We start from the raw sequence: 27554 nt of genomic DNA, 5'->3' as shown, positions 1-27554 counted from the left end.
AGCTTTTATAACAACCCGGGCTCATTGTGGAAACGTAGTCCCGCGGACGTTTCTGAAGGCCGCGGAATACGTCCCGGCGGGTATGTACGGCTGCAGTTTTTGTTTTTGCGAATCCACGAGAGTCCGCTGTTGTGCGCTTTTTCGTATCTCAGATGCCTCTCGCGAGTGCTGTCCGACTGACCGGATGATTGACTGCATGACCGGCCAATCGGCTGACCCGCCCTCTTCCTTCCCTCAACCCAACCAATTTTACCGTTCGACCCACCCGCCCGCTCGCTTCCCTATATCCGAGCAACAGTTTACAAAAAGGCGTCCAAAAAAATAAAAGCCCTGATTTTTTTTGTTTCTACCGCGTTTTCGGTTTTCACCGCGTTCTCACCCTGTTATGAAACTCGTTCACTTAATTTTTGGGATTCTGTTTTTGTCTTACCTGATTGCTGGAACCGCTCTTCCCTGGACTCGAAACCGATCGCCGTGGTCAGCTCCTCTCTGCATCTCGAGCCCGCCGACGTACACGGTGAGCTAAGTGGACAAACGGGTTGCAGCGGGGAAGCCCTCCACAAGAAGGTAAGCGGTCGGCCGGCCTGCCGGCAAGCGCGATAGGGAACAGCGTCACACCGCCCCGCAGCGTTTGCTTGAAAAAAATAAACGCGGCCGTACGTACCCGCCGGGACGTATTCCGCTGTCTCCAGAAACGTCTGCGGGACTACGTTTTCAGAATGAGCTCGGGTTGTTTTACAAGGATCCCACACCAAATCACGCCCCCATTTATTTATAAATCTAAAAAATATAGATTTTTTTTATAAATACTTTTTCTAAAATATTTATTATTTATAAAAGTATTATTTTTTTTATCCAATTATTATTCTGTTCTAAATAAATAAAAAAATCTATTCTAAATGTAACTGGAAAAAAATGTAAAGACTGAAGTGAAATGCTAAGATCATTTAAGAATTTATAAATATATTAATAAATATAAATAAAACCTTTTATCATCTATTCTTTCATCATATTAAGAAAGCGTTAAATATCAGTGAATCATTTGCTGGTATGTCTCTTGTAATGACAGGCAGTCCTTAGTGGAGCTCCAAGAGAAAGAGCTACCAGAGTTAAGAAATCAACTCCAGCGTGTGAATCGGGACATTGAGAAACTGAAAGGAGACATCGAGGAGCAGGAGACATTGCTGTGCACGCTGGTGTCTGAGGAGGAGACAGCCAAAGCCTGTCTGCAGGACATCTCTCTCATGGATCGCTTTCAGGTCTAAACTTATGTCCAGTCAGTTCAAATACAGACTATAGAATTAGGTGAAATGTAACATGGCAGTACAACACAGCATACATTTAAAAGCTTTTATTTATTACTTAGAAGGGTCTTGTTAAAAGTGAATTTTACTGCAGGTTTATTATGTATTGCATCTAATTTCCAAGTCCTATAAAATCATACAATAGCTTTGTAATAAACAGAGCAAAAGTAAGCCATTATCTTGTTAAGATATCAGAAACCAAAGCAAAAAATTCTCTGTCTAGATAGTGGATAATTGTGTATGGCTCTTTAAAATAGCTTTTTTTTTTTTTTTTTTGCTATGTTTATATGATATCGTTACTTGAATCAGATTTGGTTTGCTTACATGTGTAAGTATTTTAAAATCATACACAATTTCAGAAATTCTGATTCCCCAAAAAATTCTCAAACTTGCATACTAATTTGAAGTAATCTAATTGTGCATAATCAGAATGTTTTCTGTCATGTGTAGCTTGATCTAAAGGATGTAGAGAGGAAGATTGCTCAACATGCAGCCAAGTTGCAGGGAGTTGACCTCAGTCGCACCATGCAGCAGGTCAGCCAGGAGAAACAGGAGACTCAACACCGCCTGGACACTAGTACGTTCAGTTGATTTTCTAGAATTAAAACTGTATAACATTTATAAAATATAAAATATAGTTTTATAAAATATAAACAATTTTAAATAAAAAAAATATACAAATTGTAATATTTAAAAATATTAAAGTATAAAAATATATGTATTTAAATTTAAATATTTTATATAAAATATTAATAAAATCTATAACATTTCAAAATATTTTTTAAAATGTTTTCATCAGGTATATTAAGTTCAAGGTATTCAAAACACAGGCAAGCACAGGTTGCCAGATTGACAAAACCAACAGCAGTGTGCCTGATTGTTGAACCTAAAGGCTTGTTTAAACCATGTTCTAAATAAAAGCAATAGCGATAGAAGGAATAATTTCCATTTTAAAAGGAGTTTTTGTTCCAACCAACACCTGAAATATATATTTTAGAAACGACTTCTATTTCTTGTAGCTGAACAGCAGAAACCTCAGGTACACCCCCTGTGCTTTATTCAGTGATTAATGCAAAAAAACATGAGTTTGAATGCTATTTTACATGACATTTATTGCCATACTACTGAAAGCAGCAACAAAAAGTTCACCTCAGATCTTGAAAATGAAATAAACCCTTTGAAACTGAACTTTAGAACCATGACTCAATGCAAACTAACACATGTCAGTGATTGAGCATGTACATTTAATAATGTTAAAGAGGTCTAATATGTATTAATTAGATTATAAACCTTACCATTTCATTGGAGTGCAGTAAGTGCACTATTCTGTGCTTCTGAATGGTGGTATTTAAAGTTCTGTCATGTTTCGTGTTGTAATTACAAAGGGGTGAAAATGTGACCTACTCACCGTAATATTTATATTATTTGCTAATTAATAACCACTTCATGTAGAACTCTGAATCTGCGTCTCATTTCAGAGGTTGTTACTGTCCACCGGATGTCGCAATTTGGTCACAATTTCTGAATGAATGAATGAAATGCAGTGTTTTCCACAAAGTAGAATATCAGCATTGTTTTTCAGATAAACAAGAATGTTCATTTAGCTTGTTTCTTAAATATCTGCAAGCATATTTTGGTGTTTTTATGTTTTAGAAGAGTCAAAAATGTGCATGCAGCACCTTTAATAAAAACACTTATATCAGGCAACCCAATGATAGTTTAAATAACAATAAAAGTTAATTCAATATATAAAAGTAATTCAATATATTTCCCAGAGATGGGTTGCAGCTGGAAGGGCATCCGCTGCGTTAAAACATGCTGGATAAGTTGGTGGTTATATGGCTGTGGCGACCCCATATTAACAAAGGGACTAAGCAGAAAAAAAAAATTAATGAATTCAGTATATAACAACTATTATGAAAATGTTATGCAAATATGACCCTGTTCATTTTTGTTTGTCTTTGTGATGCTCAACATATGTAGCTTCCAGTAAGATCGAGCTAAAGAGGAAACTAATTCAGGACCAGCAGGAGCAGATCCAGGCCTTGAGGAGCAGTGTGAACGAGATTCGTGGAGAAAAGCTGCAGATCTCCAGCAACATGCAGAAGCGTCAGCAGTTGGAGGAGCAGTGTGTGGAGTTCTCCACCGAGATCCAGACACTCCACAGGGACATTCGAGTGAGAATCGCCAACTTCCTTTTAACGTGTCTAAGTCATAAAGCCTGGTTTATACTTCTGCATCAAGTGACCGGCGTAACTCACGGCGCAGGCAACACGTGCAGCTGTGCATTTATACTTCTGCGCGCTGTCTCTGTTGGTCTGCATTAACACTTCCGAAACGCTAGTTGGCAGTGAGGTGTAAATGTTCCTCTGTGTCGAGTTTCTTTGCTTCTGTTTTGCTTTTCTGAACACTTCATGGATGTACAAGTGGCTCAAACTCGCACATTTTGAGGCAGGAACAGGCGGACGTGCAACAACTTTAACCATGAAGTAAACACCCAGAACAAAACTTTCCATCCGGAGCTCCTTCACGGGACTCCACACTTATAAACAATCGCTCCATTGTGCTTGCGTCCAGCTCGCGCCATTCGCGTGGCTCTCAGTCCTGCCCAGACTCATCAGCGATACCAAGCCGACCAATCACAGAGCTTGCACTATGCGTCGTTGCGACGTGTAGTTACAATTTTTGAGAGGTGCACGTCAGCGACGGCCACGGCGAAGGGCTATGCGTCAGCGCCGTAGCATACACCGGCGTTTGATGCAGAAGTATAAATCACCCTTAATGCGAGTGTGTGCTTCAACAACAAATCGATAAAAATCAATTACTAAAAGCGTTGGCAACGAGTTTCATAATTGATTCGTTGTGTCGCGTGACATTGGGACGTTTGAATATTAAAAAACACTTTAGTTCAGTGTGGAGCGGAGTGAACACGGTCTCTCGCGCACAGATACGATGATGAGTTCGGCGCCTCATAGACAGGGATGAGAAGGAAAGGAGTTCGACAGCAGGGTCCTACTTTTGTTCCATTTTGAAGTGAGGACTGTAAAGTCCCTGGTGCTGATGTTTTACTCGTTATCCAGCTTGATAAGCATGACAAGTTAGCGTAAGCGCGCTGAGCAGAGCTCTCATTAAGGGACCGTCGGAAAAGTGCTTCTTTTTTTCTTTTCTTTTTGAAAACAAAACCAACTTAACCCTGCTAAAAAAGACGTATCATATTATCACAATTTAACCGCCTAATGCTTAATTTATGTGGTTCCATTAAGTGTCCTTACCTACTATGTATTTACATCAAAAAAATAAATACAATGTACTTACTGTGTTTTTAATGTATTTGAGAACACTTGTGGTGCCTTTAAGTTGGGATAGAGGTTGGGTTATGGACAGGTTTGGTGGTATGGGTAGGTTTAAGGGTGGGTTAAGGTATGTATTTAATCAAGCATGAGTACATAGTAAATACATGTATTTACACAATAAGTACATTGTAACAAACTATTAAATAAGGCCCCTTAATATAAAGTGGAACCATTTATGTTTTAGGCATTTAAATACACACAAGTAATAGTCTAAAATCTAAAGAGTTATCGGTTATCGATATCGGCCAAAAAAATCTATATCAGTGCATCCCTAAAACATTCCTAGATCCGCCACTGGCTAATCTGCTGGACACAACTCTATAGTCATGGCTTTGATTCAGACATCCATTAGAACATGCTTGTGTTTGACTGCTGAGCCAGTCAGGGATTTTTGATGAGCAGTTGGCTTAACACTAAGGCCATAAGGATTAGCCCCTGAGGGCTCAAAACAGTTTAATGTCTGTCATATCTCATAGCATTAAATCTGCAGAAGGCTTTTTGCACTCATATGTGCACTATCCAGTACCTCCGGGCAGGTTGATCAGTTTTATGCAACCACATCCTTCCTCTTTTGGATTCTAAATTTTTTATCAGATTGTTTGGTGTCATGCCTAATGTTTGTCACTAAGTTCATCAAACCATACAGCAAGTTTATTCTACAGGGTAGGCCATTTATCAAACTTATTGGGAATTTCACTAGAAAAGCAATGGTGTACTTGATTTTAACACAACTTTATTCTTTAATGAATTATTTGCAAGTTTCTGACCACTTATAAAATGTGTTTAATGTGCTGCCCATTGTGTTGGATTGTCAATGCAACCCTCTTCTCCCACTCTTCACACACTGATAGCAACACCGCAGGAGAAATGCCAGCACAGGCTTCCAGTATGGGTAGTTTCAGGTGCTGCACATCATGTATCGTCACACCATAGAAAATTGCCTTCAGATGACCCCAAAGATAAAAGTCTAAGGCAGTACTCACACTAGGTACAGTTGCCTTGAACCGGGCCAAAGCATGCTTGTCACCCCCTCCCGTCTCCCCCGACGGCCCGCACTCATACCACAAATGAGCACGCTTACGTCATCGCTGCTGCGCTGTTCAGTGAGAAGCGCTCTCTCACTCAGCAGCACAGTGGAGATTTCTCTAGTTATATTGTGTCAGACGTTTGATATGCAGTGACATGCAGTCAAATATTTCGCCAAACAGTCCTTAGGGATGCGGTGACACGCAGTCAGATATTTCGCCGTACAGATCCACCACTTTTGGCGCTCATAAACAATCATAAAGCCCTCGTGCTTCAGGAATGAGGAGGTCTGCTGAACCCTCACAGCTGTTGTGCTGTGAGGAGTTCTCGTCTTTAATAAACTACGGCAGTTTGCGTTCACTGAACAGTAAGAATGATTAATAAATCCATATGAAACAGCCCCTGAAAAGTCACGTCTCGCTTTCAGTTTCGGGCTTTGGCACGTTTTGCACTCACACACAAGCGTACCGCGCCAAAGCCAAAGTGAACCGCGCTCAGGCACACCTCTTCCAACCGGGCCAGGGCCGGCCGAGTGAACCGTGCTTGAGCCCGATTCAGCGCACTCACACTTCTCAAACGATCCGGGAAACAGGCCTGGGCACGGGACGGATGGCACAGTGTGAGTAGGCACTAAGGGGGTTTAGTATAGAGGGGTTAGATTAGGGGTTTAGTATAGGGGGTTAGATTAGTGTGTGAAGAAAGAAAAAAACTATTTTGCAGACCTCAGACTTTTAAAAGGTAGTGTAAGCATGTTCTTATTGTTATCTCAAATTGTGTTTATTAGGATGCAAAGGAGCAGGCCTCTCCTCTAGCTGCTACTTTGGAGAAGCTCCAGCAGGAGAAACAGGACCTCGTTGAGCGCAGGAGGAAAAAACAGGAGGAAGGACAGGAAAAGGTGTTTGTTTCGGCATTTGTGTTTTAAGTTTTCATCTGATATTTTCTATTTACTGTGAAATGATTCAACACAATGTACTACTTTAGAGGTATTACGTTCAATTTGCTTATCAAAATGTGCGTCATATATAAAAGCTTTATACTTTCGTTTAGATAAATGCGATTAAGGAAAAAATGAAAAACATCACCCTCTTTGAAAAAGAGATCACCAAGTACATTGAAGAGGGCAAAGACAGCTACAAAGAGGTACGACATATTTGCGTGTTTTCTTTTAAATTTGATTTCCAGTGTTCATATTTTTTTTCTATTTATTTTTGCTCTTTCTAATTTAGCAAAAAGAAACTGAACTACAGGAGATGGACAAACAACTACATGAGGCCGAAAAACAGCGGGAGAAGACCAATAAAGACATGGGCAACATCCGACAAGACATTGACACTCAGAAGGTGCCGAGCACCTTTGCTATTATCCTTGCATTTTTACCTCAATTGCAATTGTGCCAATGTAGTAGACCTGCGGTATTATATGACTCATTCTAAAATTGATACAGTTAATTTACAATTTTACAGGAGGGCTAATCATTTTGCTTGATTTTAAAATATTCATTTTCAAATAGTGTCGTTTAACAGACAAGATTTTTTCAACACATTAGTTTTAATAACTAATTTCTTTAGTCATGATGACAGTACAGTTGAATTATTAAACGATCTATAGGGTACAGAACAAACCATCGTTATACAATAATTTGCCTAATACTCTAACCTGGCTAGTTGACCTTATTAACCTGGTTTACCCTTGAAATGTCACTTTCAGCTGTATAGAAGTGTCTTGATAAATATCTAGTAAAATATTATTTACTGTCATCATGGCAAAGATAAAATAAATCAGTTATTAGACATGGATTATTAAAAATATTATGATTAGAAATGTCTTGAAAAAATCTAGTCAAATATTATTTACTGTCATTATGGCAAAGAGGGCGACGTGGTGGCGCAGTAGGTAGTGATTTCGCCTCACAGCAAAAAGGTCGCTGGTTCAAGCCTCGGCTGGGTCCGTTGGCGTTTCTGTGTGGAGTTTGCATGTTCTCCCCGTGTACGCGTGGGTTTCCTCCTGGTGTTCCGGTTTGCCCCACAGTCCAAAGACATGTGGTACAGGTGAATTGGGTAGGCTAAATTGGCCGTAGTGTATGAGTGTGTATGGATGTTTCCCAGAGATGGATTGCAGCTGGAAGGGTGTCCCCTGCTTAAAATGTGCTGGATAAGTTGGTGGTTCATTCCACTCTGGGCACCCCGGATGAATAAAGGGACTAAGCCGAAAAGAAAATGAGTGAATGAATAAATTATGGTAAAGATAAAATAAATCAGTTATTAGAAATGAGTTATTAAAACTATTATGTTTAGAAATGAAATCGGGGAAAAAATAAACGGGGTCTAATAAATCAGGGGGGCGAATAATTCTGACTTCAACTGTGTGTGTGTGTGTGTGTGTGTATGCATTTATATAGTTGAAGTCAGAAATATTAGCCCCCTTTTAATTTTTTTCCTTTTTTTAATATTTCCCAAATTATGTTTAACAGAGCAAGTAAAATTTCACAGAATGTCTGATAATATTTTTTCTTCTGGAGAAAGTCTTATTTGTTTTATTTCGGCTAGAGTAAAAGCTGTTTATAATTTTTTAGACACCATTTTAGGGACACAATTATTAGCCCCTTTAAGCTAATTTTTTTTCGATAATCTACAGAACAAACCATCTTTATAGAATAACTTGCCTAATTACTCTAACCTGCCTAGTTCACCTTATTAACCTAGTTAAGCCTTTAAATGTCACTTTAAGCTGTATAGAAGTGTCTTGAAAAATATCAAGTAAAATATTATTTCCTGTCATCATGGCAAAGATAAAATAAATCAGTTATTAGAAATAGGTTTTTAAAACTATTATGCCTAGAAATGTGCTGAAGCAATCTTCCCTCCATTAAACAGAATTTGGGGGGAAAAATAAAAAGGGGCGCTAATAATACAGGGGGACTAATAATTCTGACTTCAACTGCATGTATTGTCTAACTTAAGGTTCAAGAGCGCTGGCTGCAGGACAACTTGACTCTACGAAAGCGCGTGGAGGAGCTGAAAGAGGTGTCCAGAAAACGAGAGGCCTTAATTAAGGAAATGGGCAACATGCAAGTCCTGCAGCTGCGCAAGTATGAAATCATTTGTTAGCATGCAATAATTTAACACAGTTTGAATACTTTATATAACTTCCATCCCACTTAATTTTTTTTCTAATCATTTTAATGTGAACCTAAATTCATCTTTTAAAATGTATTTATTGTTGTCAAGTGAGCGACGAGAAGTAGAGCGAAAGTTGGAGGACCTAAAAAAGAACCGCAGTGTGGCGCTTGGTCGACAGAAAGGCTACGAGGATGAGATCCTCCGCTTTCGTAAAGAACTCAATGAGGATCAATATTGCCGGGCCGAGGATCTCTACAGAGACAAAATGATTGTGATGAGAACAACAGAGCTGGCCAATAAAGACCTGGACATCTACTATAAAGCCCTAGACCAGTAAGCTGATTTTATTATCAGGGGGTTTCTAATGGGTAGAGTCAGGTAGCGGTTTGTCAGGATGTGTAGGTTGGTTTTGATGTGGTTCAACAGACCGTATCAGAGAAGCGTCAGTCAGCAACAGGGCATTTAAGAGATTAACTAGACTTGAGGAAGTCTGACTCAGTAAATGAATCATCACTAACAAGTGGACTTCACAGGAACTCCCCTGAAATATTTACCATACCATTGCAACAGTTATCTTGCTATTCTGTATGTGTTGACAGTATATACAATAATTTAACCATTTCGGTGATTGACAATTCAAAGAAGGCCAGTTTTAACATTCAAGCACAAGAAAAAAGTGGAAACCTGACGTAATTAATGCATCTTAGGCAAGGCTTTACATTAACACCCACCAAATGCGGGTAGACTTCAGCTCTGGCTGGTTAGACAGACACCTCCACTAGCCACTTTGGCTGGTTGGAAATAATTTTTTAAATTCTAGTTTTCTTAAAAGCAGGGTTCGACAATAAGCATATGTATGTATGTATGTGTATATATATATATATATATATATATATATATATATATATATATATACAGTTGAAGTCAGAATTATTAGCCCCCCTGAATTATTAGCGCCCGTTTATTTTTTTCTACAATTTCTGTTCTGTTCTGGGAAGATTGTTTCAGTACATTTCTAAGCATGATAGTTTTAAAAACTTATTGCTAATAACTGATTTATTTTATCTTTTCCATGATGACAGTATTTTACTAGATATTTTTCAAGACACTTCTATACAGCTTAAAGTGACATTTAAATGCTTAACTAGGTTAATAAGGTGAACTAGGCAGGTTAGGGTAATTAGGTAAGTTATTGTATAACGATGGTTTGTTCTGTAGATTATCGAAAAAAATTAGCTTAAAGGGGCTAATAATTTTGTCCCAAAAATTTTTTTTTTTAAATTAATAACTGATTTTATTCTTGCCGAAATAAAACAAATAAGACTTTCTCCAGAAAAAAAAATATTATCAGACATACTGTGAAATTTTCCTTGCTCTGTTAAGCATAATTTGGGAAATATAAAAAAAAGAAAAAAAATCAAAAGGGGGCAAATAATTCTGACTTCAACTATATATTTATGCACACACACACACACACACACAGTTGAAGTCAGAATTATTCGCCCCCCTGAATTATTACACTTTGTTTATTTTTTTCCCGATTTCATTTCTAAACATAATAGTTTTAATAACTCATTTCTAATTACTGATTTATTTTATCTTTATCAGACATAATGTGAAAATTTCATTGCTCTGTTAAAAATCATTTGGGAAATATTTAAAGAAGAAAATCAAAATCAAAAGGGGGCTAATAATTTTGACTTCAACTGTATATATATATATATATATATATATATATATATATATATATATATATATATATATATATATATATATATATATATATATATATAATAAAAACTAAAAGTGAAGAAACAAAAAATAAATAAATAAAATAAAAGTAAAACTGCTCCTCTTTTTGTCATTAATGGTAATCTATTCAAACTTGACAATTATAATCATACTGAGTACTAGGTACTCAGGAACTATAAAGCTGGAACTGCATTGTCCACCAAAAATTATCCATCAACTTCTTCCTCTGTTAATTCCACTTCTTTGATATAACTAAAGAAAGGACTCCATATGTTTTCAAATACACGTTGTTTAGCTTTTAGTATGTTATTTTTTCTAATGGCAGACTTGTAATGTAATGTAATGTAATGTGTATTTATATAGCACATTTATTGTTTATGGCCGTACACCCAAAGCGCTTCACAATCATGAGGGGGGTCTCTCCACACCATCACCAGTGTGCAGCATCCACTTGGATGATGCGACGGCAGCCACAGGACAACGGCGCCAGTGCGCTCACCACACACCAGCTATTGGTGGAGTGGAGAGACGGTGATAGAGCCAATTTAGGGGAAGGGGATGATTGGGAGGCCAGGATCGTAAGGGCGGATAGAGAGACTTTGGCCAGGACACCGGGGTTACATCCTTGCTCTTTCACTAGAAGTGCCATGGGATTTTTAATGACCACAGAGAGTCAAGACCTCGGTTTAATGTCTCATCCGAAAGATGACATTTGTCTTATCCATTGAGTAGCAATTGGTCTTTGCGTCTTTGTCCATAGCAAAGCTACACATCTTTTGGCATAAAGCAAGCTGAGGTCTATAAATACTTATTCGCTGGGTCCTCTAGTTATAAACCTAGCAAAAAACGCTTTGGGTCGAGGAGGATTTGTTTTGAAATAATTTTTTCATTTATGATTCTTACCTCTTCCCAAAATAATTAAATTTTTGTGCACTGCCAAATACAGTGAAACAAGGTTCCTCTAGCTTCCGTACATATATCTGGTATGTTTTTATTATATTTAGTTAATTGTACTGCTGTTACATATGTCCGCATGATCCATTTATATTGTATAAATTTAAGACGTGAATTTATAGACATAGTGTGAGCTTTAGTGCAAGCTGCTTCCCATTCTTTATCCGAAAATTCAAGATTTCAACAAGAATTCAACATTTTTAAAAGAATTTAAATGTCACAGAAATTTTTATAATTTTGTCTTTAATCCTAAATCCTAATCTCTACTATATATATATATATATATATATATATATATATATATATATATATATATATATATATATATATATATATATATCTTAACATACACAGAGTCATCAGTAACATTATTATTTAATTATTAATCAATAATTAATGATTAATGAAATTATTGGTTGAAATGGTGTTGCTTGTTTCCTGTGATTTACAGAGAAAGTCCCAAGTCGTCATCATTGCTTTAGATTGGTATCGTCTTCACAGAAATTACATCAGTAGGACTGTGGGTGTCTAAGTAGCTTTGCAGCCACATTTACATCTACAGTGATGATATCCTGACTGTTTGAGGCATTAATCTGCAGTTTCCTTAGAAATAATGTACACAATTTAAATGTACTTAACGTGTCACAGTTGTCAATACAATACAAATCAGGCATTGATACAAATTTTGCGCTGGAGATGCAGTAGCTGTAGAAGTTTATTAATGACTCATTGTTTCTGAATTCTAAATATGTTCTTAATAGGTCAACGGCTTTTTTATTGCATGTCTATTTTTAACATGACAATTATAATCATACTGAGTACTAGGTACTCAGGAACTATAAAGCTAGAACTGCATTGTCCATCAAAAATTATCCATCAACTTCTTCCTCTGTTAATTCCACTTCTTTGATATAACTAATGAAAGGACTCCATATGTTTTCAAATACACGTTGTTTAGCTTTTAGTATAAGTTATTTTTTCTAATGGCAGACTTGTAATGTAATGTAATGTAATGTGTATTTCTATATAGCGCATTTATTGTGTATGGCCGTACACCCAAAGCGCTTCACAATCATGAGGGAAGGTCTCTCCACACTGTGGGTGTCTAAGTAGCTTTGCAGCCACATTTACATCTACAGTGATGATATCCTGACTGTTTGAGGCATTAATCTGCACTTTCCTTAGAAATAATGTACACAATTTTAATGTACTTAACGTGTCACAGTTGTCAATACTATACAAATCAGGCATTGATACAAATATTGCGCTGGAGATGCAGTAGCTGTAGAAGTTTATTAATGACTCATTGTTTCTGAATTCTAAATATGTTCTTAATAGGTCAACGGCTTTTTTTATTGCATGTCTATTTTGGGCTTTGTTCATTTTGCAACAGTAATGACTGTTTTAGGTCAAATTGCGCAACGTAAATCCACAACATGTTCTTTCAAGGTTTCAGGGTTTGTTGCTTATCTTTTAGCAAACCCTGAATGTGACCACTGGATATGAGGCCATTTCAGTGTTCACGTTCTTTTCAGGGATGTTGTATATTTAATCAAATATTTATTCAAAGTTATTTTTATGTCGTTTTAGTTTACCACACCACAACATTAGATAGCACAGCCAAAGAAGATAAATTCAGTGGAGTTGATAAAAAAGTAACAGATTGATTAGTTTGATTTGTGTGCTGCTCTTGTAACAATTCACATACTGTAATCTGAATTGTTGGCAAATATTGCAGAAAAGTAAACGTTCATGTGTATTTTAGAAGTTTGCCACTTGGTTTTTCCTGGCGTCATTCTCAATTTTGTTTACATTACATAAAATGAAATGACTGGATGAGCGAGTGAATGAACAGTTTTTTCCACACATTTATTCATTTTTTACCGCTTCTCCGTGGCTGGGTCACAGGGGCAGCAGTCTTAGGAGAAAACTCCAGACTTCCTTCTTTAGCTCCTTGGGGGGACCCCAAGGCGTTCCCAGGCCAGCCGAGAGACATAGTCCTTAAAGCGTGCGCTGGGTCTTCCTCGAGGCCTCCTCTTGGTGGGACATGCCTGGAACACCTCCCTAGGTAGGTGTACAAGAGGCATCTGAAACAGAGCCACCTGAGCCACCTCAGCTGACTTCTCTCCATGTGGAGGAGCAGCGGCTCTACTCCAAACTCCTCCAAGGTGTCAGAGCACCTCACCTTATCTACCTGCCACCCTGCAAAGGAAACTCATTTCGGCTGCTTGTATCTGAGATCTTGACCTTTCGGTCATGAGCCAAAGCTCATGACCATAGGTGAGAGTAGATGCGTAGATTGACCAGTAAATCGAGAGCTTTGCCTTTCAGCTCAGTTCCTTCTTTACCACAACAGACCGTTACATTGACCGCATTATTGCTGCCGCTGCACCAAAACCCTAAGATATTTCAAGTCCTCCACCTGGGGTAAGAACTTTCCTCCAACCTGGAGATGGCAAACCACCTTTTCCGGTGAAGCACCATGGCCTCGGACTTGGAGGTGCTGATTGTCATCAAATGTGCCCTGAATGAAAACACACCACATGCCACTATTGTATATGCCAGGAACACTGTTGTGACATTCACAGGCCACAAATAACAAAATAGAAGTAACAGTTTTATTGTATAATCATTTAAAGCTCATACATTTGACTAAAGTAAACAGTATGTCCACGGATCCTAAAAGTCTTAAATTCCACAGTATAAAAATAAGGCTCTAATTTGTCTTAAAATGCTGTAAATTCGCATTTTTTAGGTTTTAAAATTGCAATCGAACCGACCCTGTACAGCGGATTTAGTTTCCATTTTGAAATCTTTTAATCTTCATCTATCATTATCACATTTGTAAAGTAACAAATTACAAATACTCAAATGACTGTAATTGAGTAGTTTTTCTCTGAAATTATACTTTGCTAAATAGTTTTTAAAAATTGTACTTTTACTTTCCCTTGAGTACATTTTTAATGCTGTGTCGGTTCTTTTACTCCATTACGTTTCTTCAAACTGCAGTAACTACTTTATTTTTTCTTGTTTATGGGGATTAGAAAATTCGGTCCTGTGATTCCTGTCCAATCAAATCAGACATAGAAGTAAACAGGTAAATCGCATAATAATGAACAACTTCAAGGCATGAACGATTTATAATTGCCGCAAACTGTTTGGAAGCAATATAAGTGTTCAAGAAAATGTCCAAAATCTTTACACGCATTGACCCAGAGACATGTCACTGATGAAAAATGATGGACGTTAACTGAACGAAGACCGAAATGGCCTTAAACACCCAGCAGGCACAAGACGTCAACATGACATCAGATTGAAGTTGTACCTTAACGTCATGGAACGTTGCATTTTGTTTGGAAATGAAAATCAGGTTGACGTCAGAACCCAACGTAAGGCCAACATCAATGTTTAACCCGAAATCAGCCAAATATCTACATCTAATGATGTTACAGCTTGATGGTTTGTGGACGTTACCACTATGACGTCTATCAGATATTGGTTGGACCAATAAATGTCAGTATTTGACATCAATATGACGTTGGTTTAAGATGCTGGCTCGACGTTGGATTTTCATCACTTTTTAACACAATCTAAACTCAACCAAATATGTCATTTGATGTTGTTATTGGACATCAAAATAATGTTGTCCTTAGACATTGAATTTTGGTCACCTGACATCACAACCTAAATCAAACCTAATATTAATGTCTTATGACGTTGCTGGGCAATAACTAAATGCACTACAGAATGTACAGATTACCTGTAAATGCATCAGCTTTTTACAGTGTAATACCAGCCTGATCTCACAAGAAAACGTAAGTATTTTACGTTTTGCCAGTTTAGTGGCTAATTCGTACGAATTCGTACGATTTCAGTCGTACGAAATTATACGATTTTAGAAAGGAGGTGTGGCACCTAACCCCACCCCTAACCCCAACCGTCATTAGGGGAAAAGCAAATCGTACTAAATCGTACGAATTCATACGAATTAACCACTAAATGAAAAAGTTACGAATTGCCGTGAGATTGTGTCGGTAATACTCAATACTCACTACTCTTGAGTACTTTTGAAAGGGCTACCTATTACTTATACTTTAAGTAATATTTACAACAGATACATTTAATCTACTTGCACTACATTTTTGGCAAGTAATGGTACTTTTTAACTTGAGTATGATTTTTGCCTTTATCTGTGCCTGTAGTAATAGCGACAAAAAGCAAACGTTACAACACAAAGTTCGCCCAACTTTAAAATAATTTTGAGGCGGAGGAGTTGGGAAGGGGGCCGTCATCGCAGCTTGCGCTTATGGTTTTTATGCTTTAGGATGTCCTCCACCATTCAGAGGAATTTGCGGGTACGAGAGATCTTAAGTATGGTCGGAGCAAATTCTGGCGACTGACCACTTTCCTCCATGTTTCCTCTGTTGTTGTTGTTTACCGCGTTGGTATCTCCACACACGCTCTTCCTTCTTTGTCATTAAACCACGGAGAAGCTCCACATTGTCGCAAGTTTAATGATGTACAGAACGGAATGCCTCAATAAATCCGATCTGCCTGTTTACATGACAGTCGCATTGTCACATATCCGAAATCTATATCTGATTTATTTCCACACATGAAGGAGGCCTGAAACTGATCTCTGAATATCCGAATGCATGTGTGTTTTTTCGTGTTTACACAGCCAAAAACAGATCCGATCTGTGTCACATATGAGCAAAAAAATGGAACTGGTCACATTTAACTGGCAGTGTAAACGGGGCCTTAATGAGTTATAGGTGTGTTTTGAGAATAACATGCATCAAACCAATCTTATCTCCCGTTCCCTTTATTTGCGTCACGCCATGATGCATTTGTGATTTACACGGCTGACTTTGTAAGAGGAAAAACTGAATGCTTTACTAGCAAGAAAACAGGAGAACAGACCATCTGCAGCGCAAAGATAAAGAATGAGCCTCCTATATTTGACCTCTACTTTCTTTTTACTTTACTTTTACTCTTTACTCCTTTACTCTCATGAATAAGGAAACGGTGTTGTACGCACTCCACTGAAGACATTTATTAGCCTACATATTTAATTTAGTTTGTTAAGTGAAAAGATTTGTTTCCAAACTTTCTAAATTCATTTCTATTTTTTAGCAAATAAATAAATGAACAATAATAATGAAGTGTGGTTGTATCTAAATAGAGATCTGCGCAGGACTAAATTTTTAGTCCAGCTCCCGCCAGGTTTTATTCCGCGACTTACCGCTCCCACCGTATATTCAGCTTTTGTGCACCCGCTGCCCGACCCGCCCAGTTTTCTACCCGACCCAACCGTTCCTGCTAAATTTAGATCTGGTTTCCAAACTCTCACCTTAAAATTGTTTCCTAAAAAAAGAAAAATAACAGATAAAAGTTTAGGTTGTGCAAGGATTGTAGGCTAAATGTCAGTTTTGTTTGCTCCTGTGATGAGACATGAGTTGGCCCACACGGAATCTGCATGCGCAGAAATCTGCAGATTTCCACAGAATTTTAGCCCATCATTGAGTCTATTTATTTACTTGTGTATATGTGAGTAAATTTATATTTATTCAGCATTTAAATTAATTTCACTAATATTTTGTGATATAATAATAATAATATTAAATGTTCATATGATTTACTTCCAGTACAGTTTGTAAAGTAATATGTTCTCTTAGTAGAGATATTATATGAGAGACTTGCTTTGTTGACCAAATAAATGGATCTAATTGGATTTGCATTGAAACATTAAATAAAAGTTAAAATAAAAGATAAATATTTTAAGTTTTTAGTTATGATACTCCAAAATTCCGCATAAATACTGCAAATTTTTATTAAATTCTCTGCAGAAATATCAAAAAATGTCAGCAGATTCTGTCTGGCCCTAGACATGAGTGCCGCCTCAAACAATGACGTGCATTGAGGTTTGTGGCTGGTGAGTCACTGACTATTAAAGTCAGATTTACATACATATCAAATCAATATATTTGCCAACTACCGATTATGTTTCATATGTCATATCAGCATTCTTTCTATACACATAGCAGGTACATTTAGGGTCAAGGAAGAAGGTAAAAGGTACAGCGATAAAATATGCCTCCCAAAACAACACTCAGCTGGATGCTATAAAGCAGGGGTGTCAAATCCAAACTTGGTAAGGGCCGCACTGAGTGTTGTGAGTAAAGTCAGGGGTCAAACATACACATTTTTTAAAAATTGTTTATTCGAGAAAATAAAAGTGTATTAACAACATCCCGGCATAGCCGGCAGCTAGCTCTCTGCAACTCTCACATGGTCGCCCACTGAAGCTAAGCAGGGCTGCGCCTGGTCAGTACCTGGATGGGAGACCACATGGGAAAGCTAGGTTGCTGCCGGAAGTGGTGTTAGTGAGGCCAGCAGGGGGCGCCCAACCTGCGGTCTGTGTGGGTCCTAATGCCCCAGTATAGTGACGGGGACGCTATACTGCTCAGTGAGCGCCGTCTTTCGGATGAGACGTTAAACCGAGGTCCCGACTCTCTGTGGTCGTTAAAAATCCCAGGATGTCCTTCGAAAAGAGTAGGGGTTTAACCCCGGCATCCTGGCCAAATCTGCCCACTGGCCTTCATCCATCATGGCCACCTAAACATCCCCATATTCAATTGGCTGCATCACTGTCTCCTCTCCACCAATCAGCTGGTGTGTGGTGTGCGGTCTGGCGCAAAATGGCTGCCGTCGCGTCATCCAGGTGGATGCTGCACACTGGTGGTGGATGAGGTGATCCCCCCCACTATGTAAAGCGCTTTGAGTGCCCAGAAAAGCGCTATATAAATGTAAGGAATTATTATTATTATTATTATTATCTCTTACACTTCATTAAACCACATTTATCAAAATAGTACGGTTTTAAATTTAATTTGTGTCACAGCAGGTTTTATCTCTATCAAAACATGAAATAAGGTCTCTAACCAATTTAAGCATAAAACAATACAGTAGGCTAGCATAGAACAGTAGTCTACTTCAAGAACAATTTCAGATTGAGAAAAAACTGATAATAAATTTCAGTCAATTTCAGTTTCTCATAATAGCAATGCGCCAACAATGCATTTTAACACACCACCTTTTCAGACCTGAACACCCACAAACTAGCACAAATGGATGTTATTTAAACATTGTGGAGCAAAACTTGAAAATTAGGGTAGTATTTGACTGAAAATAGCAATAAATAGTGCAAATTTAAAGTGGCAGTCACCAAAACAACACAATTTGTATCAAAGCCTAAAAAAGGCAGTTTCACAAATAGTTATAAAAAATGTATTTGTGGGGTATTTTGAGGTAAAACTTCACATACAGTACACTCTCTAGGGACATCAGAGACTTTCATTTCTTTGTTAAAAAAAGAGCATAATAGATCCCCTTTAATGTATGATTTTTATATATTGTATGTATTAGCATACTATTTGAAGACGGTACATTAGAAAGCTGGATCAATGTTGTAATACTAATATGAATATAGACTTGTAGACATAAAACAATCTGAATTCGACTGAAACAGTTAATTATTTTTATTTATTTATTTATTTTTTCGTTAAATCACATGCTTTGAATTTTTTTTTATATTTCCTAAGTTATGTTTAACAGAGCAAGGACATTTTCACAGTATGTCTAATAATATTTTTTCTTCTGGAGAAAGTCTTATTTGATTTTTTTCGGGTAGAATAAAAGCAGTTTTTAATTTTTTTAAAAACATTTTATGGTCAAAATTATTAGCCCCTTTAAGCATTTTTTTTTCGATAGTCTACAAAACAAACTTGCCTAATCACACTAACCTGCCTAGTTAAGCCTTTAAATGTCACTTTGAGCTGTATAGAAGTGTCTTGAAAAATATCTAGTCTAATATTATTTACTGTCATCATGGCAAAGATAAAATAAATCAGTTAGAAACGAGTTACTAAAACTATTATGCTTAAAAAATGTGTTGAAAAAAAATCTTCTTTCCGTTAAACAGAAATTGGGGAAAAAAATAAACAGGTGGGCTAATAATTCTGACTTCAACTGTACATGTCATGATTGCACACACGCCAAGTCTGAGAATTTGAAATGATGCATGCATTTAAGAATCCACATATTAATGATGAGCATTTTCAGACTTGAAAATGAAGTCATTTTCAGACTTCAAATGGACATCAAGCACGGACAGCTGCCCGTGGTACTTTTTCTAGGCGTTTGTTTGATTGAATGCATGCTGGTAAAGCAGTTTTCCTCATTAAACCACACATTGAACTAGCTGACCTGTTCTTCTCACCATGATACCATCATTGCTGTTTGTGCAAAGGAGCAGAGGAAGTGTGGCAATCAGATATCGATTTCTTCTAATATCAGTTCTAATAACGGTTTGTTTTTGGAAAAAGAAAAAAAAAGCCTGAAAAAAACAGTTTCTCACGTTTAGTTAAATGAGTCACACTATTAAAACATAGAGCAAATAATAATTAGCTTTTTTCTTCAGTGTATTGCATACATTTGAAAATAGTCAAAATAATGCCTCATTACAGGGTTATTTCTTTAACAACTTGTTTGCTTGACATGCATGGTATGTAAATTTGCGTTATTGTTTTGTAATGTTTTTACTGTATGAATGAGGTGCACTGATATAAATATTCTGCGGATACAAAGCTTTTTGAAATGTGTTATATGTGTAGCCATCAATCGATGTGTAGTAGATTAATCAATGCTGTAATTGTTTTTTAGTTGATGATACATAAAGCTTTATCTAATGCAGGGGTGTCAAACTCAATTCCTGGAGGGCCGAAGCCCTGCATAGTTTAGTTCCAACCCTGCTCCAACACACTTACCTGTAGTTTTCAAACAAGCCTGAAGGACTCAATTAGTTTGATCAGGTGTGTTTAATTAGGGTTGGAACTAAACTGTGCAGAGCTGCGGCCCTTTTGGAACTGAGTTTGACACCCGTGATCTAATGTAAGAGGGACACTTCTTCCAAAATTGACAATTTTTTCATTATTTGCCCACCTTTTACTTGTTTCAAACATGTCTTCCTTCTGCTGAACATTAAATGATGGAAACCTGTAACAGGGCTCGAAATTTCGACCATTTTGGTCACATATGCGCCCGAAATTTTATCTATGCGACCTTGAAATATATTTGGGGGCATTTCTGCGAGTGTTTAAAATTGTAGTGTGCGACCAATTTTTACTGCAAAATGTTCAGCACATGCGCGGATTCGGGAGACATTCACGCAGAATGCATCTCTAAGCTCTTTGTCTGCACTTGAAACGCCAAACGCATCGCTCAGGAACGGTTTAAAACAGTCGTCATGTCAACTTGCTGCAGTAAACAAATCCAAGTCCGTAATGCTTGCCCCGCCTTCGCGCTCTTCTTATTGGCCCACCACTGCTCTAGCACTGAATGCGAATGATTGGTTAATATCAGCTGTCAATCACGGATGACAGAGAGCTACTACCGCGAAAAATTGTAAAGCGCTGAAGATGAGAATGAAGATAACACTGACAGATTTAGTTTTAGAAACCATGGCATCTACAGTTGCAAATAATGACACATCTTACTAGTTATACCGTTAACACGTTAATTCAAGCAGATTCAAGCAGTGCGTGCAGGGCCGGTGAGCGCTCCGTGTATGCCTTGGTCACTCAGTTCTGTTATAAAAATCTATTTTCTTGTGATAACGGGATTTTGTTGAGACATATTTTCCTCACATTTGCATATAACGTTATATATGATTTTTTTTTTTTTTTGCTTGTTAGTTTAATCAGTGTTGATTTCAAATACAATCAATATGTTTGTATAACACTTGTAGTAACGGTGCTCATAATTGGTGGGTGCGACTAAATTTTGGCTGATGCGCCTAAATTTTTAAAGTTAGAAGTGCTACCAAGCGAAAAGGTTGATTTCGAGTCATGTGTAACCATAGTATTTTTTGCATATGACTGAAGTCATGGTTACAGGTTTTCAGCTTTCTTCACAATATCTTATTTTGTGTTTAACTGAATTAACCAGTTAAACTCCGCGAACCCGGTACCGGGTCCATGACGTCATCAACTTTCGCTTGAAGATTTAAAGCGCTAGCATTGCACCAGACCCCCGTCAGTGGTTTCGTTTGAAAGTGTAGAATTTATATTTCATGCACATATGCATCACTTTGGTTTTTATTCTACTGTATAAAAGTTATTTACACTTAAATACACAGTATTTTGGATACCCGAGCTGAGTATTTTACATTGGCTTATTTTCATATTTTTCATATGACACATGTACAATTTATACCCATAATGGGGTAAGCAAAATATTCTTGTTTTTCGATTTGTGTTAAGATTATCTTGTTTACCCCATTGGCAGAATATTTAGCTTGATTTAAAGTAAAACTCACTTCATTTTGGCGTATTATTTCTTAAAACAAGACAATATGTTTTGCTTGTCTAGAAAATGCTTCTTGATTTAAGAATTTGTAGATATTTGGACTTGAAACAACACAAAAAATCTAAGCCAGAAAAGCATTTTGTGCAGTGTATCTGCAGAAACCCTGTCTAAAGTCTTAATTCATACAAAAGTTTGTTATGATTGTCTCTCTAAAGTACTTCATATGATTAAATAACAATATTTTGCATAAGTTTAGTCATCACAACACAAAATTATAGTACATTTTTGATTATTGGTTTGAAAGAGATCATATATCCCTGTACAATATATATTTATGATTTTGTTTTTTTACAGAACAATAATGAGGTTTCACAGCATGAAGATGGAGGAGATTAATAAAATCATCAGAGATTTGTGGCGGAGCACATACAGAGGACAAGGTCTGTCTTCGTTTTTAAACGATATGTTGAAAGAATGTATCGGTAACACTTTACAACAAGGTTCATTAGTTAATGCATTTACTAACATGAACTAATCATGAACAACACTTGTACAGCATTTATTAATCTTAATTGAACATTTATGCATTATTAACATCCAAACTCATGCTTGTTAACATTAGGTAATGCACCATGAGTTAACATGAACTAACAATGAACAACTGTATTTTCATTAACTAACGTTAACTAACATGAACAAATACTGTAGTAAATGTATTGTTCATTGTTTGTTCATGTTTGTAAATGCATTAATTAACATTAACTAATGAACCTTATTGTAAAGTGTGACCCATGAATTTACATGGGATTTAACAAATTAATGATATATCTCAGGTTGATTCATTCCTTAAACACAATGAGAGAATAAACATTATAATTGCTGTAGTTGTTGAATTGTTTGACATGGCCTTTTGGCATAAATGTTTATAGAGTGTGTCTTCTGATCTTCCACAGACATCGAGTATGTAGAGATTCGCTCTGATGTGGATGAGAATGCATCTGCTGGTGTGAAGAGAAGGACCTATAACTATAGAGTGGTAATGGTGAAAGGAGACGCAGCCTTGGACATGCGGGGTCGATGCAGTGCTGGACAAAAGGTCAAAAAGCAACTACATGCATCTTCCATTGAGAATTGTTTTAGAATTATAGATGGGCATAGATCATTTTTTTTATTCTATATTAATTGGTAATGTAATGTAATGTAATGTGTATTTATATAGCGCATTTATTGTGTATGGCCATACACCCAAAGCGCTTCACAATCATGAGGGGGGTCTCTCCACACTACCACCAGTGTGCAGCATCCACTTGGATGATGCGACGGCAGCCACAGGACAACGGCGCCAGTGCGCTCACCACACACCAGCTATAGGTGGAGTGGAGAGACAGTGATCGAGCCAATTCGGTGGAAGGGGATGGTTGGGAGGCCATGATCGTAAGGGCCGATAGAGGGACTTTGGCCAGGACACCGGGGTTACACCCCTGCTCTTTCACGAGAAGTGCCATGGGATTTTTAATGACCGCAGAGAGTCAGGACCTCGGTTTAACGTCTCATCCGAAAGACGGCGCCCACTGACAGTGTAGTGTCCCCTTCACTATACTGGGGCATTAGGACTCACACAGACCACAGGTTAAGCGCCCCCTGCTGGCCTCACTAACACCACTTCCAACAGCAACCTAGTGTTCCCTAGTGGTCTCCCATCCAGGTACTGACCAGGCTCAGCCCTGCTTAGCTTCAGTGAGTAACCGGTCTTGGGCTGCAGGGTGATATGGCTGTGGGTAACGCTTTATATTAACTACACACTATGAATCATTTACTAAGCATTAGCATCTAGTGAATTCATTATCTGATAAGCATTAACTCTACATTAATAAATGTTAGTAAGCAGTTTATAACTGCAGCTACAAATGCTCTATTCTTGACTTATAAGCACCTAAATAATTTGTTTAATAATTGTATTTTCATTCTTAGTCAGTGATTTATATTTCGTTACTAAATTAAGTATTGCATTATTTACAAACCAGTTGTATTTAAGAGTAGTTGAGGGTTTTTAGGATAACTTAAAATGAGTTAGTAAATTATTAATAAGCTATTCAAATCAATGTTTATATATCTCATTATTCAGGCATATACTAATAGTTAACTAATGTGTTAATAAATGCTTTATTAACTCAACTTTGTGCAGTTTTGTGACCTAATCTAAAGTGAGGACTATTTTTGCTTTATAAATCCCTTATAAATGACTATTAAAGGCTCAGAATCAAGTGAACAGTAATCCTTGCAAACTTTTCTAAAAAAGTAAAATTACCGTAAAGTTTAAACATTGCTGAATAACAGGAGTGTCAAAATACGACATGAAACTGGATTAAACAACAACAACAATATAATAATTTAACAATATAATAAGATTCAATTTTTAAACTGTACAGTGATTTTATTTTAGATAAAGTTGCAAAGATTAATTTTTCATTAATACAGAAATACAGTTTCATTTGTGTATCTTTAAATGAATATGAATGAATAAAGTCATTTTTTTTTTCCTGTTTAGAATTTAACTGAGCCTTTATTTGTCATTTATAAGTGGTTTATAAAGCATAAATAGTCCTCACTTAAGATTAGGTTACAAAACTAGATGAAGTTGAGTTAATAATGCATTTATTAATATACATGGTAACCACTAGAATATGCCTGAATAATAAGACATATAAATGTTGATTTCAATAGTTTATTAATCATTTACTAACTCATTCTGAGTGATCCTAAAAACCCTCAACTACTCCTAAATACAAATGGTTTGTAAATAATGCAATGCTTAATTTAGTAATGAAAAATAAATCATTAACTAAGTATGAAAGTATAATTATTAAACACATTATACAGGTGCTTATAAGTCAAGAATAGAGAATTTGTAGCTGCATTTATAAACTGCTTACTTGCGTTGTTAATGTAGAGTTAATGCTTAACAGATGATAAATTCACTATTAGCTAATGCTTAATAAATGATTTACAGTGTGTAGTTATTATAAAGTGTTACCGAATATGTGCGCTACCCAAATAATGACTAAAAGTAAGTCTTTGAAAACGGGTTTCTCAAGCCAGGTGGCGCATTAGACCAGGGGCTCATCTCCTGTTTCCAAAATGCATCACAAACTGCTTGAGAAACTGTTCTACTGTGATAATTGGTGATAAAATAAATGATGTTCAATAAGATGTACTTGTGTTTACTCTCTGTTTATTCAGTTAAACATGAATTTTGAACTGCAGGCCTACATAAGCTCCAAACAGCGATTTTTGATCACCTTAATCCGACTAAGGTCATAACTGAACTAAACAGAAATGGAATTAAGACATGTGGACTATGCTTATAGTAGTGGCATTATTAAAGTAAACACAGCAATCAAACTATTACCATCATGTAGGACTTTTCGCCATATTTTTTGACAAGATCCACACACGTGACTGTCAGTAAAGGACCGCACACACACACACACACATAGCGAACTGCGGAAGTTTTTTTCTTTCCATTCAGTGTGCGTTATTAAATCAATAACACTCTCACTAGTCCTTACTCCTTATTTGCACATTCAAGTTTGTCACAGGGGCATGAATGAAATGTTCACAAGTAAAACTGCCGAACTGCAGTTAAAGTTACAAAATTAAAGGAAACTCTTCCATGAAAGCACTCCACGTAAACACCTTAATTATATTATTGTCTATAAAGGCAAATAACTCGATTTAAAGATGTCCATGTAAACGTAGTCAGCAGTTTCTTTGAAGTAATTGAAAGATCCAGAAGGGCATCCTGCTGATTTAAATCAGAAGGGCACTTTTTTGTCAGTTGGCTCACCGGTCAGGTATACATCTGCGCTAAAATATCAAGGTGAAAGTCATCACAGTTTGCGTAGAACAGACCCAGCACACAACCCAACCTTGAGAATTGATTAACGTTGATTTTTTTTTATTTTTTATTTTTTATGTTCGTTAAGAGCCTTACGTTAACGCCGATAATGGCCCACCACTATTTAGAATATTTCCATTAAACGTGATGTAGACAATTGCTTCTATTTAATTTACAGTACCAAACACGTACTTACAAATTTTGCACATTTTTGTCATTCTGACAATACTTTCCTGCACGTTTGTTTGTAGGTTCTCGCCTCTCTTATAATCCGATTGGCTCTAGCTGAGACATTCTGCCTGAACTGTGGGATTCTGGCACTGGATGAGCCCACTACCAACTTAGACAGGGAGAATATAGAGTCTTTGGCACATGCACTTGTGGAGTAAGTCTTTATTAAAAACACCCACACACAATTATACAGTCACAATAATTAAAACATAAATACAGCCAGTTATTAAGTAGAAAGATAGAGATAAAGCTAGAAGTTTCATTCACTGTTTGTTTTTACAGAATTATCAAAAGTCGCTCTCGTCAGCGCAACTTCCAGCTGCTTGTCATCACTCATGACGAGGATTTCGTGGAGCTCCTGGGAAGATCCAACTATGTGGAGCATTTCTACAGGATCAGGAAGAACCAGGATCAGTGCTCAGAGATCAGCAAATGCAGTATCAACAGCCTCAACTCCTACCTGCACTGATGTCAGATCAGATGAGAGAGGAAAGAGATGTTTTCAGAGGTGACATGTTCAAAGTTCAGTTAGCACAGGTGCACAGCTGTCTTGTACTTTAAAAAAAAAATCGTAAGCAACCAGTCAGTGCGTTTTTTTTGCATCACACCTTGTTCAGGAAACATGAGCAGAACTAATGTCTTTGTAAATCGTCCACAATAACATGCTCATGTAAAAGTGTTGTATTTAATTCAGGTCAACAAGTAATGTGAAAATGGTTTAAACAATTTACGTAGGAATTTGTTTTATGGATTAGGTACATGATTTAACGTAATTCTAATTCTGAACTATTGCCTGTTTCTGAACTATATATACGATTGATCATATATATATATATATATATATATATATATATATATATATATATATATATATATATATATAAAAGCCTGTCTCTAATTATTTCCGAATTCATTCTTATTGCAGTTTGCGTTTGTGCTCACTCTTTATGACCTTGAATATTGGCATAAACTATTTCATGAATTTGACTCTGAATTTTGTCTCTAATAGTTTGATTTATTTTATCTGTATATTTTATAATGTATATATACAGGTATTGGTTCGTTTGACGTCAGAGTACTGTACGGTTAGCTAACATGTCTTCTGAACTCGGGTACGCACCCACGAACTGTACCCGAGTCTGCCTAAAAGAGCTAGTCTGTGGTACGGTTCACGCGAACTCTGGTCCAGTTCACTTCTGGTATGATTGCAATTGTTCCAAATAACGGAAGCGAACCACAAACAGTACAACAAACTATCATTTATACAGGTATTAATTCGTTTGACATCAGAGTATGGTACGTTTAGCTAACATGTCTTCTGTACTCTGGTACGCACCCACGAACTGTACCCGAGTCTGCCTGAAAGAGCTGGTCTGGGGTACGGTTTATGCGAACTCTGGTCCAGTTCACTTCTGGTATGATTGCTATTGTACCAAATAACGGAAGCGAACCACAAACAGTACAACAAACTATCATTTTTATAACGTTCATTCATGTGTGTGTCTGTGTATTTCAAACTGTACCTTGGTGACAAGCAAGATTGAGCCAG

At 36.9% G+C, this 27554-nt stretch overlaps 1 protein-coding gene across 2 annotated transcripts in view; it reads left to right on the top strand.

Moving 5' to 3' along the window:
- Positions 1-26995, top strand: part of rad50 (RAD50 homolog, double strand break repair protein) — a 49821-nt gene extending 22826 nt beyond the window's left edge. For both annotated transcript variants that reach the window (XM_691767.10, XM_005167938.6), the window contains exons 15-26: positions 1070-1259; positions 1755-1881; positions 3288-3481; positions 6468-6578; positions 6731-6823; positions 6910-7023; positions 8644-8771; positions 8911-9135; positions 22231-22316; positions 22830-22972; positions 26026-26159; positions 26288-26995. In XM_691767.10, coding sequence (XP_696859.4) covers positions 1070-1259; positions 1755-1881; positions 3288-3481; positions 6468-6578; positions 6731-6823; positions 6910-7023; positions 8644-8771; positions 8911-9135; positions 22231-22316; positions 22830-22972; positions 26026-26159; positions 26288-26474 — 1732 coding nt within the window. In that variant the 3' untranslated portion in view covers positions 26475-26995. The remainder of the gene's footprint in view (positions 1-1069; positions 1260-1754; positions 1882-3287; positions 3482-6467; positions 6579-6730; positions 6824-6909; positions 7024-8643; positions 8772-8910; positions 9136-22230; positions 22317-22829; positions 22973-26025; positions 26160-26287) is intronic.
- The last annotated feature ends 559 nt before the right edge of the window (positions 26996-27554 follow it).

The sequence above is a fragment of the Danio rerio genome, chromosome 21 (genome assembly GCF_049306965.1).
Source record: "Danio rerio strain Tuebingen ecotype United States chromosome 21, GRCz12tu, whole genome shotgun sequence".
In the NCBI taxonomy this organism is placed as follows: Eukaryota; Metazoa; Chordata; class Actinopteri; order Cypriniformes; family Danionidae; genus Danio; species Danio rerio.
This window is presented reverse-complemented; position numbering and strand designations above follow the sequence as displayed.